Source organism: Vicugna pacos, chromosome 6, assembly GCF_048564905.1.
Source record: "Vicugna pacos chromosome 6, VicPac4, whole genome shotgun sequence".
Classification (NCBI taxonomy): Eukaryota; Metazoa; Chordata; class Mammalia; order Artiodactyla; family Camelidae; genus Vicugna; species Vicugna pacos.
The window spans coordinates 10,654,927-10,670,332 of NC_132992.1; the positions used below are offsets into that span (position 1 = coordinate 10,654,927).

Genomic DNA, 15,406 nt, shown 5'->3' on the forward strand with positions numbered 1-15,406 from the left:
GATCTCACTTTCAGTGCTCTGAGGGGCCAGGTCTGTTTTTCCCACCCCACTTCACGTCGGTGCAATGCTCTGTCACCTCTGCTGGTGGCCTTTATGAGCCGCTGCTTCACGGGGGACTTGCTGGTCTTGCTTACTTCACCCCAAACCCTGCGTGTGGTCAAACCCCGAACCCAAGACCCTAGTCTTCAGGGGAAACTCTGCCCCACCGTGAGCAGGGACAACCATCACATTCTCCTCCCTCACTGCCTCGTGAACCTCACTGTTGTTAAGCGAAGTCACAACATGGGGGGGGGGGCAAGTCCCACCACAAATCGCATCACCTAAACCCAAGTGTGTCTGCCAAGGCTGGGCACTCCTTTCATGTCACCATCTCCATGCCAGACCCGCTTAGCTCCCCTCAAGCTTGGGCTCACCCTCTCCCGCAGACGCCCCTACCTCCCACTCAGCAGGGACTCAGCCTGACACCTGGCTCCCCTCTGCACTCCAGGCTTCCCCCCACCCAAAGCCCCTGGACAATGAGCTGTCTGCTCCCCGCCAGCCTGCTCCAGGTCTTTACTACATTAGTTATCTTTTCTTTCTGTCATTTTGTTCTATTTCCTTGAATCTCTGTCATTTCCCTCACGGCACAAGAATCCTCTGAGTCAAGGGCAAAAAAACAAACAAAAAAACAAAACCAAAACAAAACCAAAAAAAAAAAAAAAAAACAAGCTTTACCACCAAACTTTTTGGAAGATTGATTTCTATTCACTGACTTGACCACCTGGTCACTCCTCAATCTCTTGCAAATGGCTTTTGCTCCCCCCTCTACTAAGACTGTCTCCCCTCCAAGGTCACAGTGACCTCTTAATCGCCACATGCCATGGCCTTTTCTCAGTCCTCACCTTTCATGGCCTCTCTCTGATCTTCTCCACCTGTATCCTTAATATTCTTCTCTGCCTTGCAGCTCGAAGACACTACACTCTCCTGTTTTCCTTCCCTCAGGCCACTTTTTCTGCGACAATCTTTTCTGGCTTTTCTCTCCTTCTTCTCCAAAGCTAAGATGATCCCCAAGAATGCGACTTCGCATTCTTCATTTTTTCTTTTTTTGGCGAGTTCATCTACTTTTTTCCCCAACTATTAATTCGAAATAAATAACTCCCAAACCTTTACCTCCAACCCTTATCTGAGTTTGGACCTGCAAACCACATCCACCTGGAGGTCCCTCAGTAGGCTTACGCTTCTCAGTGAATTCATCATGTCCCTTCCTCTCCACTTCTTCTGTCCATCATTCTTGCGAAGGCAGCACCTGCTCTGCAGCACGCAAGCTCAAGAGCCTGGCCGCAACATTGATCTCTCTCGTCCTTACCCCTCACAACCCAAAAGTTAGTTCTGTAACATCTCAGGTCCTCTCCCTCACCTTCCTGGTTTAGGGTCTCATCACCTCCTGCCCAAGTGGCAAGTGGGTAGCAAGAGCTACCCAATGGCTCCCCATCTCCAGTCTCTTACCTGTCGCCTCTACACCATCATCCACACAGCATCCTGTCTGGGTGCCCCTCATCCCTCCCAGTCCCATCCCTCTCTGCCTTTCAGAAAACCCCGGAAGACTCACTATATGTCCTCCTCCAAGAAATCTTCCATGAATCCCCTTCCTGAAGACCCATCCCACTTTAGTTGTACTTCTCACAGCATTTAATACCTGTACGTTGCAGTCCACATACCTAGGTTTTATTTTATCTCCCCTGCTAGACTATCAGCTCCTTGGAAGGATGACACATATCTGATTTATTATAGCTTTGATGCATGGATCAGTGATCCTGGGAGCAGGCCAGTTCTGGACATAAATACATTAGCACCTGCAGGACAACAGGAGTCCGGATGTGTGAGAGTTCTAACCCAGTCTATTCTCTCCCTGGTGGCTTCTGAGTAAGTACACATCCTGTCCTCTTGGAGCTTCTGGGGAAATGAAGGAACAGCTGCCACCTGGGACCTGAGGCCTCAGAGATGATAAACCGCTTTCCGTTCAAGAACTGGGTCACTGATGAGGGGGTGAACTTAAGAATAACTGACAGTGGGATCTCTTTCCTTTTCTCTAGGGCAGGCACATCTATTAAACCGGGGAGCCTCTGAAATCCCAGGGCAGAGCTGCACTGCATGGACAAAGACTGAGTCCTTCAGGAATCTAGCTAGCAGCATTAACAAGCTCAGACCAAACTCCCAGAGATTCGTCCAGGGAACTAGGGCAACCCTGGCTCTTTCAAAGAACCAAACACAGAACACAGAACACATAAGCAAACTTTATGGGAACAGACTCCATCCTGATATTTACCCAGAGGAGAAGCCCTCCAGCCCCTCCTTAGGGAGTATTAGAGGACCGCCCCCCCGTCACTGTTGCTATTGGCTACCCCTCCAGGTCCTCCTTCCACAGCAGCCCTTGCGAGCCTACCCCCATCTCCTGCTCTTACTCTCACACATTTCTCAACTGTTACGACGATAAGGCGGTTCCTCTTCCCACACTGATCTCTTCCAGGATATACCTGTGTTTTGTGTTGCCTTTTGTGTGCTGCCGCCAATGCATGTCAAGAGCCTAGGTTTCCACGGCCCACTTTACACCGACACGCTGTTATCTGCGGCTGCGGCTGCTGCTAAGTGGACTCTGAGGCACAAATCCAATCAGATCACACCTCACCATGTCACTGCGTAGCACCTGAAGCTTTCCAGGGTAGAGACCAAAAGGCACGGGACATTTCAAAAACTTCATTTCATCACCTCGGTGGCCTTACTGCCAATTACATCAAGCCAAAGAAGTCAGAGAAAATCTAGAAACCTCAAAATACAAGTGAACATCCATTAGAGAGGCACATGCCTCTCCACAGGCCCCAATCAAAGAAAACAAAGGAAAACTCTGGCCGCTCAGAATCAGCGCTTTTGAAGCCTACAGCCGCCTCCAGGCTGGCTGCACACAGACAAGGTGTGCAGGAGCTGAAGACCTAGCGAGGATGTATATGCATGGGGTGGGAGGGGGGTTCCCAGGGGGAGGCTAAAAAATTGATTGTATTTGCTACTTACTGCATAATAAGAATTACGCTAAGCATTTCCAACAACTCTAGGAGAAGAGTATTATTATTTTCATTCATAAATTCAACAACAACATCAACAAACCTGGAAGCTCTGAGATTGTAACACGCCTAAGATCACCCAGCTTATCAGTGGTAGAGCCAAGACTGGGACCCAGACTGGATACCAATGGCTGTTCTCTTCACCATCCAGCCTCCGCAGGCCTGACAGCAGGACTACATACTCAGAGGGGGCAAGGAGCAAGCAGCTTCCCTGTGCTCAGTCTTTCGGATGCAAATGAACAGAGCTCTATGTTGGTTGGGAGGGCCTGTGAGAGGGGTCCACATGTTTAAACTAAAGCAAAGAAACCTGCCCAGAACCTGGCAACACAAGAAGGAAAGTGGAGAGGAAAAGGAAGTAGGCTCTGGGTCGCAGCTGTCACTGGCAGCAGCAAGTGATTGCCCAAAGCAGGGGCGCTGAGAGACACCAGAGTGCCTAGAGTAGCAGGTTACCTGCCCACAGAACAGTTTACCTCACACCCCACCTACTCACAGCTGCCCCTGGCAAAAAGAGACCAAAATACTCACTGAGACCTTAATGCTTCCAAGAAGTTCTATAGGGTCTCTGTCTCTGGCCCATGCTCATTGAAAGGGCAGGTAAAAGGTTTTATACCAAAACTGTAGCTGACAGAATTTTATGTCATTTTCCCCCCAGAAGGATAGTCTAGAAAGTGTGACACAGATGGTGAGAAACATGATTTTCTCAGTTGCTCTTTTATGAAATGTGTGTAACATTCAGTAACATCACTACAAAATAAGCTTCCTACTATTTTAGAGACCTCATTTCTGAGCACAGTCTATCCCCAGACCAGTAGGGTTTCATAACCAGAGTATTTTACTCATCTCTCAGTACCTATGTCTTGGTAAATGTCAGGGATAAAGCACCACAAGATGCTGCTGGCCCACCCGTCAGCACTACAGGCTCCCAGAGATGTCTGGTAACTAGAAAACCCCACTGTCACAGGACTTACGGCAATGTCTCATGTTTATCCGTCACCCACAGAATGGAGGGAAACATATTCACGGGAGAGAAGTGGCTGAAAACTTGAGCTACAACTATTTTCTGTATCTTGATTTAAAACAGGAAATTCAGAACCATCAATTGTTTAATCAAGAATAACAAAGTCATCCTATTCTTGGTCAATTATTTGGCTTATCCTAAGAAAACAGGGTACTTTCTACCATTTCTTCCTTCCTTCCTTCCTTTTTTTTTTTTTTTTAATGATTTTATTCTCTCTTAATGTCACTTTACTGACTCCATATTGGGGCCCAAAATGACTTAACAGAATGTGAACTATTAAAAGGTATTTTATGAAAAATCCTCTGCGTTATGCAGGCCTCACAAAATATAGGGCCTTCAAGCTTTTTCAAACACTCAAAGGCAGAAGAAGTGTTTAAAGCTCACTGAATGTACTTGAGAGTCTGTTCTCAGCCAAGTGCCATGGAAAACTTGGCCACGACTACAGTCTGTTATCAGATTCCCCCAGGCCACTTTCTGTTAAGATATGAAGAATAAACTGACAGTGATGAGGGGATGGGGTCTATTTCACTAGTGATACAGAAACCATTGATCATTTTTTAAATGTTGCTGACACGTCAAAGGAAACTGATAAATAGAGTGAGGACAATTTTCCAGAGGGAAAGAAACCCACTTTGGCACAGAGACGCTAACTCGGTCCTAACTTATCTTGCAGAAAGGCAGCAGGAGAGGATACAGCTCCCAGGACAGGAAACAGGCAAATCACCAGGGAAAAAACCACACGTGGAACATTTTTAAGAAAAGATGTGCTCTCTTTCCCTTTTCTTTCTCTCATTATCAGCCTTTGCCTGAAAACACACCCCCAAACTTAAGCTCATATCCTATTCACCACTATAAACAAGCCAACAGGCTATTAATTTAATTAATATATGCTCAGTACACTGTGTTTAAAGAGGCAAAGAAGCTACAGTTCATTTCAGAATTACTCCCTTTTTTTTTTAATGGTGACATTTTAAAATAATTTAAATACTGAAATGTATCCATTCATTTGCTCTACTGCTTGGCACCGTGCTAGGCATGAAATGTGGGAAGAAGCAAAGATGATGTGATCTTGAATGAGCAGGCTAGGAGAAGAAAGAGACAGATATCAAAACAGAGCAAGGTCAAGTGCACTAAAATAGAGAACCTAAATGGATAAGAAAATATCTGGGAAAGGACAACTAACAATTTAGGTTTTAGTTACTGGGAAAATACAAAAACTTTAGAGGCTTCCCAACAGCTAAGGTAATACCTTTCTCTTTTAGAATCAGTGAATAGTCCACACAAGGAATCACAGACTATGGCAAAGTCTTACCTTCTATTTAAATGTGTTTATGAAGCTACATTTTTATTGAAAGCCATACCTGCTCAGTGACATCATTTCTACCCTTAGGAAATTTTTCTAAAGAAGTAAAAGGATACATATAAAAAATATTCACCAATTTTTTTCATAATTAAAAAAAAAACTTAAATACAGGAGGATGATTAAGTATATTGTAGATTATCTCCTTAAAAATGAAGTATGAAGACTATAAAGTATAATAAGGAAAAATGTTTCTGACATACTAACTTTTAAAAACTGGTATCAAAACTGCAGAGACACTATAGTTGCACCTACATTATAGATGAAACCTATCAACAAATAGGGAAGGAAATAGAAAATGCAGAAATAAAAACAGCTATTAAGGTGTTAGGAAAATATGTGTGTTTCCACCACTACCCTCCATTTTAAAATTTCATTTTATGTGAGTTTCATAACACTTCAGTGATAAATAGACTTATTTTCAAAGCTCTGTCCTAATGTACCATGTCTTTGTAATCCTGAGCCTGGAGAAAAAGACGGAGCCAAGAAAAGCAAAAAAAAAAAAAAACCAAACCCACAAATGCAGTGATTTTTAAAGAATCATTGGGTAAAACGAGAAATACCAGGTGGGAAGAAGCAGACCTGAGGCTTTCTCAGGAGAAAGAGGTCTAAACAGAGACAAAGAGATGGTCATGTGGGAGGGAGAGAAAATGACCCCCTCTGCCCATGTGAAAATGAATCCATGAGAAGACCACTGAGGGGTGGGGGGAGGGTACAGCTCAGTGGTAGACAGCATGCTTAGCATGCATGAGGTCCCAGGTTCAATCCCTAGTACCTCCGTTAAAAAAATTAATAATAAATAAACAAACCTAGTTACCTCCCTCCCTGCAAATTAAAAAAAAAAAAGAGAAGACCTCTGCCACGGGGCCACAAACACTCCGCTCTCCTCCCCGCCCTGCCAAGTCCTGGGGAAGAGAGAGGCTAAAGACCGGGAACAAAAATCCTTCCTGAGGACTCACTTCAAAACTAAACAAGGAAGAGGGTGAGAAAACCGCTGACGGCTGAGACACAGGGAGCTCCAGGGACTTACCAGACGGCAGCTTTTAACCCCAAGAAAGGGACAAAGACAAGACCCAAGCCCTTGGAGGAAAAGCAGCTGGAAGTGAGAGTTACATACTAACAAGTCACCTTTATTTCTCATAAGCGCTCGGTTTGTTTGTTTGGCTTTGCTCTACATTGTGTATCTTTTATTTGTTGGGCTGTTCCTACAAACCAAAGCTTACAAGGAACTAAATTTCAAAATTATGCCCAAAATACAGGTGATGATGTTACTGCAAATATCAAAACATCTAAATGGGTGCAGTTCTGTCCATTTCTGATTCTCAATGAGACTCATTCCCAAAAAAGAATGTAGACGTTCAATACCTATTCTTGCTCTCCAGTCATGTCACATGTATGTATCTAACACCTCAACAGGACGGTAACTTAATTCAGAGGAGAGATAACTGCCTCTGAAAAAACCCATAATAATGAACAAAGGAATGCAGAAGAAGGAGTCAACTTTATCCACTGAATCACAGATTGATAATAAATACTCAATAGGGGATAGACTGATAGTGGGTAGAACCCAGATGGGCAGCCTATGTATACTGCAGGTAGATTCACTCACTCACTCACTCACTCATACTGCATCATACAGCCATCAAATATTTCCTGAGGGCTATATGTCCCAGGCACTGGAATAGCTGCCAAGGATATGGTGCTGAGTCAACCATTACCAACCCTACCCTCCTGGAACTTTCTGTCTTATGGGATCTTCAAACAAAGAAAAACATAATCTGTGAAAAGTGCTGTAGGAGCATTCACATAATATTAATGACTTTAAAATGTTTTTCCATAAATAGCATTACTTACAAAGTATTTTTGCTCAAAGTTTAAGCTGATTCTATTAGCATTTAGCTCTAAACTCAAATTTACTAGAAATACAGGGAATGGCAGAACAAGTAAATGGACACCATAAGGAAACAATCAGAAAATCCAGAACGTGGGGCACTGGGTCTGATCTGGTCTCTTTATAAGATCAGTGGGATAGGAGGAAAAGAGCAGGGAGTAGGGGATGGAGGAAGAAGGGAGGTTATATTAAAATAAATGAACTCTGAGAGTGTTACTAATGAAAGCAATGTGGGATTCTTGATTGGATTCTGGCTTGAGGGAGAAACAACTATAAAATATACCTCCGGGACAACCGGCAAATTTTGAATAAGGAGGAGAATTTCTATATACTACAGAAATTAATTTCTTAGATGTGATAATAGTATTGTGGTTGCAAGAAAATTCCCTAATTTTTCAAATGCATGCTGAGGAATTTAGGGGTGAGACATAGTGTTATCTGTAATTGACTCTGAAATGGTTCAGCAAGGAGGAATAGACAGATGGATGGAAAAGAAAAAAGATGAATGAATGGACAAAAGAAAAAATAAAGTGTATGTGGCAACATGTTGACAACTGTTGGATACGAATTGGGACTCTGTGGGAGTTAATGCATTATTATTTCTACTTTTCTGTGTGGTTGAAAATTTTCCTTAGACAACATTTTAAAACTACTGCATAAGTGTGGTATATATATATACGACAGAAAACTACTCAGCCATTAAAAAGAATAAAATAATACCACTTACTGCAACATGGATGGATCTAGAAACTGCTGTACTAAGTGACGTAACCCAGAAAGAGAAAGAAAAATACCATATGATGGCACTTACATGTGGAATCTTGAAAAATGACAGAGGTGAACTTATTTACAAAACAGAAACAGACTCACAGAAAGAAAGCAAACTTATGGTTACCAGTGGGGAAAAGGGGGGTAGGGTGGAGAGATAAAGTGGGAGTTTGGGATTTGCAGATATTAACTACTATACATATAAAAGGTAAAAAATAAGGTCCTACTGTATAGCACAGGGAACTATATTCACTACCTTGTAATAGCCTACAATGAAAATGAGTATGACAAGGGATGTGTGTGTGTTTGTGTATATATATATATATATTCATATATATATATATAAAACTGAGTAACTATGACATACACTAGAAGTTAACACAACATTGTAAACTGACTATATTTCAATCAAAAAAATAGTAACAAAAACTATTGCATATGATGTTCTTACAGAATACAATCATAGGTACAGGTAAAACAAATGCACACAACAGACTATGGCCCCAGTTCCCCTACCCATCCCATCCTCTCCAGGCACCTGACCCCACCGCCCCACTTACCTCAATCAGAGCCCCCTTCTCCCTGTCTTCGGATCGCTTAGCACTGTCCAATTCATCATGCATTTCTGAGAGCTGGTCCTGGAGATCTCTGATCTCCGTCTGGTGCTGTTCCCGTTCCATCTTCACCTGGAACAGCCTGGCAAGGAAGGAAGCCCATCAGAGAGATTAGACTGGGCTCTGCTTATTTTCATCCAGTCTGCTTTCAGACCTTTAGATGGTCAAGCAGAGCCATCTAAATCCCCAAGGAGCCTCCCATTCTCTGCTCTGCACTGAACAAAAAAAAAAAAAAAGTCACAAATCAGAAAGCCACTGGTAAGAACTCATGTCTACAGTCTAATTTGTGCAACAAGACAAAGTGAGAACTGAAACCAATGTAATGGGAAGGGTTACACTGTGACATTTCCTCCCTAAAAGGAGACCAAAAGGTACTAGCATTTAAACACAGAGAATAAGGAAAGAGCACAACGAGCACAACTTTTTTGATAAATGTTTTCACTAAAACCACTCCACACCCTACCCCCCGACCCCACCCCTAGTACTCTAGATCAGAAGAGTCAGCAAATTATGGCCCATGGGCCAGTCTGGCCAACTGCCTGCTTTTGTAAATAAAGTTTTATTGGAACACAGCCATGCTCATTCATTTATGTATTGCTTATGGTCATTTGCACAATACAATGGTGGAACTGAACAGTTCCAACAAAGACCATATGGCCCATAAATCCTAAAGCATTTACTACCTAACAGGAAAAGTTTAGCAATCTCTACTCTAAATCAAACTCACAACTATTCTACCTCTTTATTTTGTAAAATCTTCACGGCACTCTAAATTTTGTTTCTTACCAACTTCTTTTCTGAAATTAACCTCTAAGAACGTCTTAATTGCAAACACTACATCATCAAAATGGCAAAGATAATCAAATGCTTTTATTATATAATGTCGTACTTTTCTTTAATTTCCCTTCAGATTTCACTCCTGCTTAACCTTTCACCTAAGGTGTCTGCCATGGCCACCGGGCTTCATAGCAATGTTCATTTTCAGACTTTGATTTCAAATCCTTTTGTCACAGAGTTTAATACAACACAGTGGCAGGACCATCTCGGGCTTGACTTTTTCTCTGCAGAATCAAAAGAAGTATAAGCACTAGTCACAATGACCAGCACCACGCAAGACAAAACCCAGACCCTGGGAGACTGTGGAGGTCATGTGACAAGTGCTGTCTGAAGACTGCACCCAGGCTCCTTGAAATCTGTCTTTAGATATCACCACTCGGTACTCCCTGCTTCTCACCCACCTGCTGTGAGATCCACTCTAAGGGCTGCAACCTTACAAAACATCTTTTAAGGTGTACAGAGAATTTTTAGATTGTTAACCCTTCTGCTTACCAGTCTACACATGTCACCAGGTCTACAATTTTATGAGAATAAGAGAAAAGGAAGGGTCTGCAGCCTCTATAAATAGGTGGAAGGCTGGGTAGTATTAAATGGACAAAAAGGTTCTGGCTCCCTGGGCGCAGGAACCCAGGCAGGGCATGTCTGGGCCCGAACTTACTCCTCCAGGTGTCTCCGCAGCTCCCCTTCACTCTCCTCCAGTCGTCGCTGCAGCTCAGCGTTCTCTTCCACCTGACTGTCATGTTGGCTTTGGAGCGCTTCTAAGTTTGCTTTCATTCTCTCTCTCTCCTCTTTGATGTTCTGTTGATTCTAATATGAATATGGATGATTTTAAAGTACCTCCACTGTACGTTAGTTACCCCACAGAAGCCTCCTTCTAATCTATGATGGATTCTATGTCCCTGCACTTATATTATTAAACAATTTAACAGAACTATGTAATTAAGGCATAGGAGTTCATAACTAGAAAGAACACCAAATACTTAGTGAACTGTAAACACCAACACAGCTAGATCACATTCTGCTATTACTTTTACTTAGTCCAGATGTTTCATACACATTTAGTTTTTGATCAGGCTGCCTGAATCCAACAGCGTTTCTATTAGCGTGTCAAAGCCAACAGTCTGTGTATGCTTTGGTTACTTAAAAATAAGTTCTTTGGACAGCAGAAACTAAATATACAGGAATGTACTCAGTGCTGGGAGTAATGTTACTTTCGAGGAAAAAAAAAATCTTATTTCCACTTCACTTGAGCATCCCAAGGTGCTTAAAATATTCTTTATCAAGCATAATAGAAATGAAAAAAAAAGGGCATTAAGGAAAAAATCTGATACCTTGACTTCCAACTGAAGCTGTCTCTGAAGTTCAGCCACTTCTGTCATCAACTTGTTTTTCTGTTCCAAGAGATCTTTGACTTCAGATGAAGAATTAGAAGCCTATGATTAATTGAAAAGATATCCTAATTTAAATGTTCAAGATGCTTTATTTCAATTCTCTTTCCCCAAAAATATAATCAGAGCAGTAACACTAAACATCTTACGATCCAATTCAAATGTAAACCCCTACAGAGACCCTTCTGTGATTTCACAGGCAGAGTTAATCATGCCAGCCTTGGAGGCCCCGTGAACTTTACCTTACAGCACTTATCCCAGTTACAGGAATTATTTCGTCAGATATCTCAACACTGGTCCAGTACAACACAACAATTTTTGATGGAAATTGACAAGTCTAATGTTTATATGGAAAGGCAGAAGACCTAAAACAGCCAAGACAATCTTGAAGAAAGAAGTAGGAGGATGTGCATTACCGGATTTCAAGGCTTACTATAAAGTTACAGTAATTAAAACTGTATGGTATTAGCACAAGAAACAAGCAGACCAATGGAACCAAACGGAGTGTCTAAGTGCTAGAAAGGATAAAACTACTAGAACTGGCACACATTACTGGTGGGAGCATAGGTGGTTCCAACCGTTCTGTAAAAGCTTCTGGCAGTACTTAAAAGCTAAACATAGGCCTACTTTACGACACAGTAATTTGACATCTAGGTATATACCCAAATGAGTGAATAGTATTTATCAAAAAAAAAAAAATGTACAAGAAGGTCCACGGAAGCTTTACTTACAATAGCTAAATACTGGAAATATCCATCAAGAGTGTATACTATGGTGGATTCATCCAATGGAAAACTTCGGTAAAAGGGAGCTTCTGATAAATGCAACATTAATGAATCTTGCTGACATAATGTTTAAGAAATGAAGCCAGACGTAAAAGAGTAAATATCGCAAAGTTTTATTTCGATAAAACTCAAGAAAAGTCAAGTTAATTTATGAGACAGAAGTCACAATGTGATTACTGCAGAAGGGAAGGGATGTGATTGATTTGGAAGGGGCACAAGAAAAGCTTCTGGGGTGATGGGTGTGTTTTCTTGATCTGGGTGGTGTTTGTATGGGTACATACCTGTTAAAACTTCAATGAACTATACAGTAAGACTTGTGTACTTTATACTATGTAAGTTATACCCCAATAAAAACAGCTTAAAAAGGTAAGTATCAGTATTTGTTGAAGACTCATCTTTTGTGTGAAGTCATACCCAAAGCCCATGTCTGTGTTCCCAAGGCCCTTTGTACATATATCTGTTAAAGAATTTTCACAGCATTGGGGATTATTACCCTGCTAACTACCAGTGAGATTTTTACACCTCACTTTCTGCATATACCTATATGCTACACGCAAGTAGTAAATACATGTATGTTGGCTAAACTGACTGTCTTCTTTTAGGTGTTACATTTCCATAATGGGGAGAGGAGCCTGATTGAATATTAATAGGATCTCACTTTCCCCCCATGGATTTAACAACAGGATGACACTCTCAAAAGGGTTACTACAAATAGGGGAGGGGTGAAGATAGAAGCAGGAATCAAAACTAGAAAAAGCAGTGTCTTAACCACAAATAGACTCACAGACACAGAAAACAAACTGTGGTTACCAGTGGGGAAGGGGAGGAAGGGATAGATTAGGAGTTTGGGATTAACAGATACATATTACTATACATAAAATAGATAAATAACAAGGACCTACTATATAGCACAGGGAACTATGTTCAATTTCTTATAATAAGTTGTAATGGAAAAGAATCTGAAAATATATGTATGTATGTATATGTATAATTGAATTGCTTTGCTGTACACCTAAAATTAACATTGTAAATCAACTATACTTCAATAAAAAAATAAGATAAGAGAAAAGGGAAGGGGAGGATATAGCTCAAGTGGTAGAGTGCATGCTTAGCATGCATGAAGTCCTGGGTTCAATCCCCAGTACCTCCATTAAAAATAAATAAACAAACAAACAAACCAAATCTCCACCCTCAGCCAAAAAAAAATTATTAAAAAAAAAAAAAGGAAACCGTAAGTAAAACAAAACAACAACCTACAGAATGGGAGAAAACTTTTGCAAATGAAACTGACAAAGGCTTGATCTCCAGAATATATAAGCAGCTCATACGACTTAATAAGAAAAAAAATCAACCCAATCCAAAAATGGGCAAAAGACCTAAACAAGCAATTCTCCAAGGAAGAAATACAAATGATCAATAGGCACATGAAAAAATGCTCAGTATCACTAATTATCAGAGAAATGTAAATCAAAACTACAATGAGGTATCACCTCACACTAGTCAGAATGGCCATCATTCAGAAGTCCACAAATGACAAATGCTGGAGAGGCTGTTGAGAAAAGGGAACCCTCCTACACTGCTGGTAGGAATGCAGTTTGGTGCAGCCACTGTGGAAAACAGTGTGGAGATTCCTCAAGAGACTAGGAATAGGCTTACCATATGACCTAGGAATCCTGCTCCTGGGCATATATCCAGAAAGAACCCTACTCAAAATGACACCTGCACCCCAATGTTCATAGCAGCACTATTCACAATAGCCAAGACACGGAAACAGCCTAAATGTCCATCAACAGATGTGGTATACTTATACAATGGAATACTATTCAGCCATAAAAACTGACAACATAACGCCATTTGCAGCAACATGGATGTTCCTGGGGAATGTCATTCTAAGAGAAGCAAGCCAGAAAGAGAAAGAAAAATACACTATGAGATCGCTCATATGTGGTATCTAAAAAAAAAAAAATACAAAACAGAAACAGACTCATAGACATAGAATACAAACTTGTGGTTGCCAAGGGGGAGGGGGTGGGAAGGGACAGGCTGGGATTTCAAAATGTAGACTAGATAAACAAGATTATACTGTATAGCACAGGGAAATATATACAAGATCTTGTGGTAGCTCACAGCGGAAAAAATGTGACAATGAATATATGTATGTTCATGTATAACTGAAAAATTGTGCTCTATACTGGAATTTGACACAACATTGTAAAATGACTATAACTCAATAAAAATGTTAAAAAAAAAAGAAACACAAATAAAACACTTCATTCTGCACTGGGAAAAAAAAAAAAACACGGGGTGTGGGAAAGAAAGTAAAGGAAAACAAAGTTTCTATGGGTTTATGTAGGCTGGAATAAAATGCAGCTAATGTGAAAAAAAAGGCAGTGTCCTGGCTCTCATGCACTTGAATCCAAGTGTGAGTCATGCATGAACTTAGAATGAGGTACTTCCTCATCTACTCCTATGAAATAGACCAGAAATCAACAGTCAACAAAAATAGGACTTCCAATAGTCTTAGGCAAAATGAGAACAACCCACTTTAGAAATATAAATCTAACCCAATGAGGAAAATTGTACATTGTTCTTTCCCAAACAAAAACTGCCTGCTTCGCTGCATTCCTATATGCTTTTAGCCCAGAAGGAAGGGTCTTCTTGCAGGAAATCACTTAACTGACGACAAAATGTAAAATTCCAAAACCTTTGCCAGCAAATAATCAGATTCACAAAATGAGAGAAAAGAGGAGTGGGCAATTAAGCAGTCACGGCACTGTGATCAGAGCCAGAAGTCTAAGAGCTTAAGTCCATCTTTCTATTATCTCTCTTTTGATTAAGAAGCAATAGCTTCTTAATTGGTCTCCCCTCCTCTAATCATACCTCTCTCCAAAAGCTGCAAAGGAATGAATTTTTATGAATACGACACTATTCATTGCTGTTGAAAGCCCATCAGTGGTAGCCCATCACCTTCAGTCTGAAATAGAAACTGACGGGATATACAAGGTGCTTCCTATCTGGTCCCCACATCCTGGCTCTCTTCCAGCCACACTAAATTACCTCCAGTCCCCTAGACGTGGCAAACACACCTCTTTATAGTTCATATTTGTTTGTGCTGTTCCCTCTACCTAGAATGTCCTGCCTTCCCTTCTCTGGGAGAACCCTATCATCTTTTGAGACATCATGAGTGTTATCAACTCCAGAAAGGCTATCCTGACTTCCCTAGTTTGGACTGGATACCCCTAGTCTGGGACCACAGTGACAATCTTAACATCAAGACTGAAGGATGCATTCTCCAAGAGAATATGCAGGCAAATGAAAAGCAGGAGCCATGGTGATCATTTGGATTTAGCCAAAAAAAAAAACCTCTAACCTAATTTTAAAAACTGTGTAGAGCTCCTGAAGCTTGCCTATAATTACACAAGGTGTATAATTTAAAGACTTCTCAGTGGGAATTGTGTGTATATGTTTAGATTAATACATAAAATATTTATATATATATTTTACTTTTAAAAATAAATACAAAATATTTAAAATATACCTATATATAACTATACATTTTAATGTTATACATATGGATAAATAAATGGTTTTATCTGATGCCAGAGCAGCATCATGGGTCAGCTGAGCACAAGAGGAATACTGAACAGTAG

The 15,406-nt window shown here is 41.0% G+C and overlaps 1 protein-coding gene across 1 annotated transcript in view; it reads right to left on the reverse strand.

The window, feature by feature from the left end:
• The window catches only part of CGNL1 (cingulin like 1), a 143,901-nt gene that overhangs the window by 72,405 nt on the left and 56,090 nt on the right, over positions 1 to 15,406 (reverse strand). Inside the window, exons 5-7 of the mRNA XM_072962347.1 lie at positions 10,915 to 11,016; positions 10,242 to 10,390; positions 8,693 to 8,828 (exon numbers count right to left, since the gene is read on the reverse strand). Of these exons, the coding sequence (XP_072818448.1) occupies positions 8,693 to 8,828; positions 10,242 to 10,390; positions 10,915 to 11,016 (387 nt within the window). The remainder of the gene's footprint in view (positions 1 to 8,692; positions 8,829 to 10,241; positions 10,391 to 10,914; positions 11,017 to 15,406) is intronic.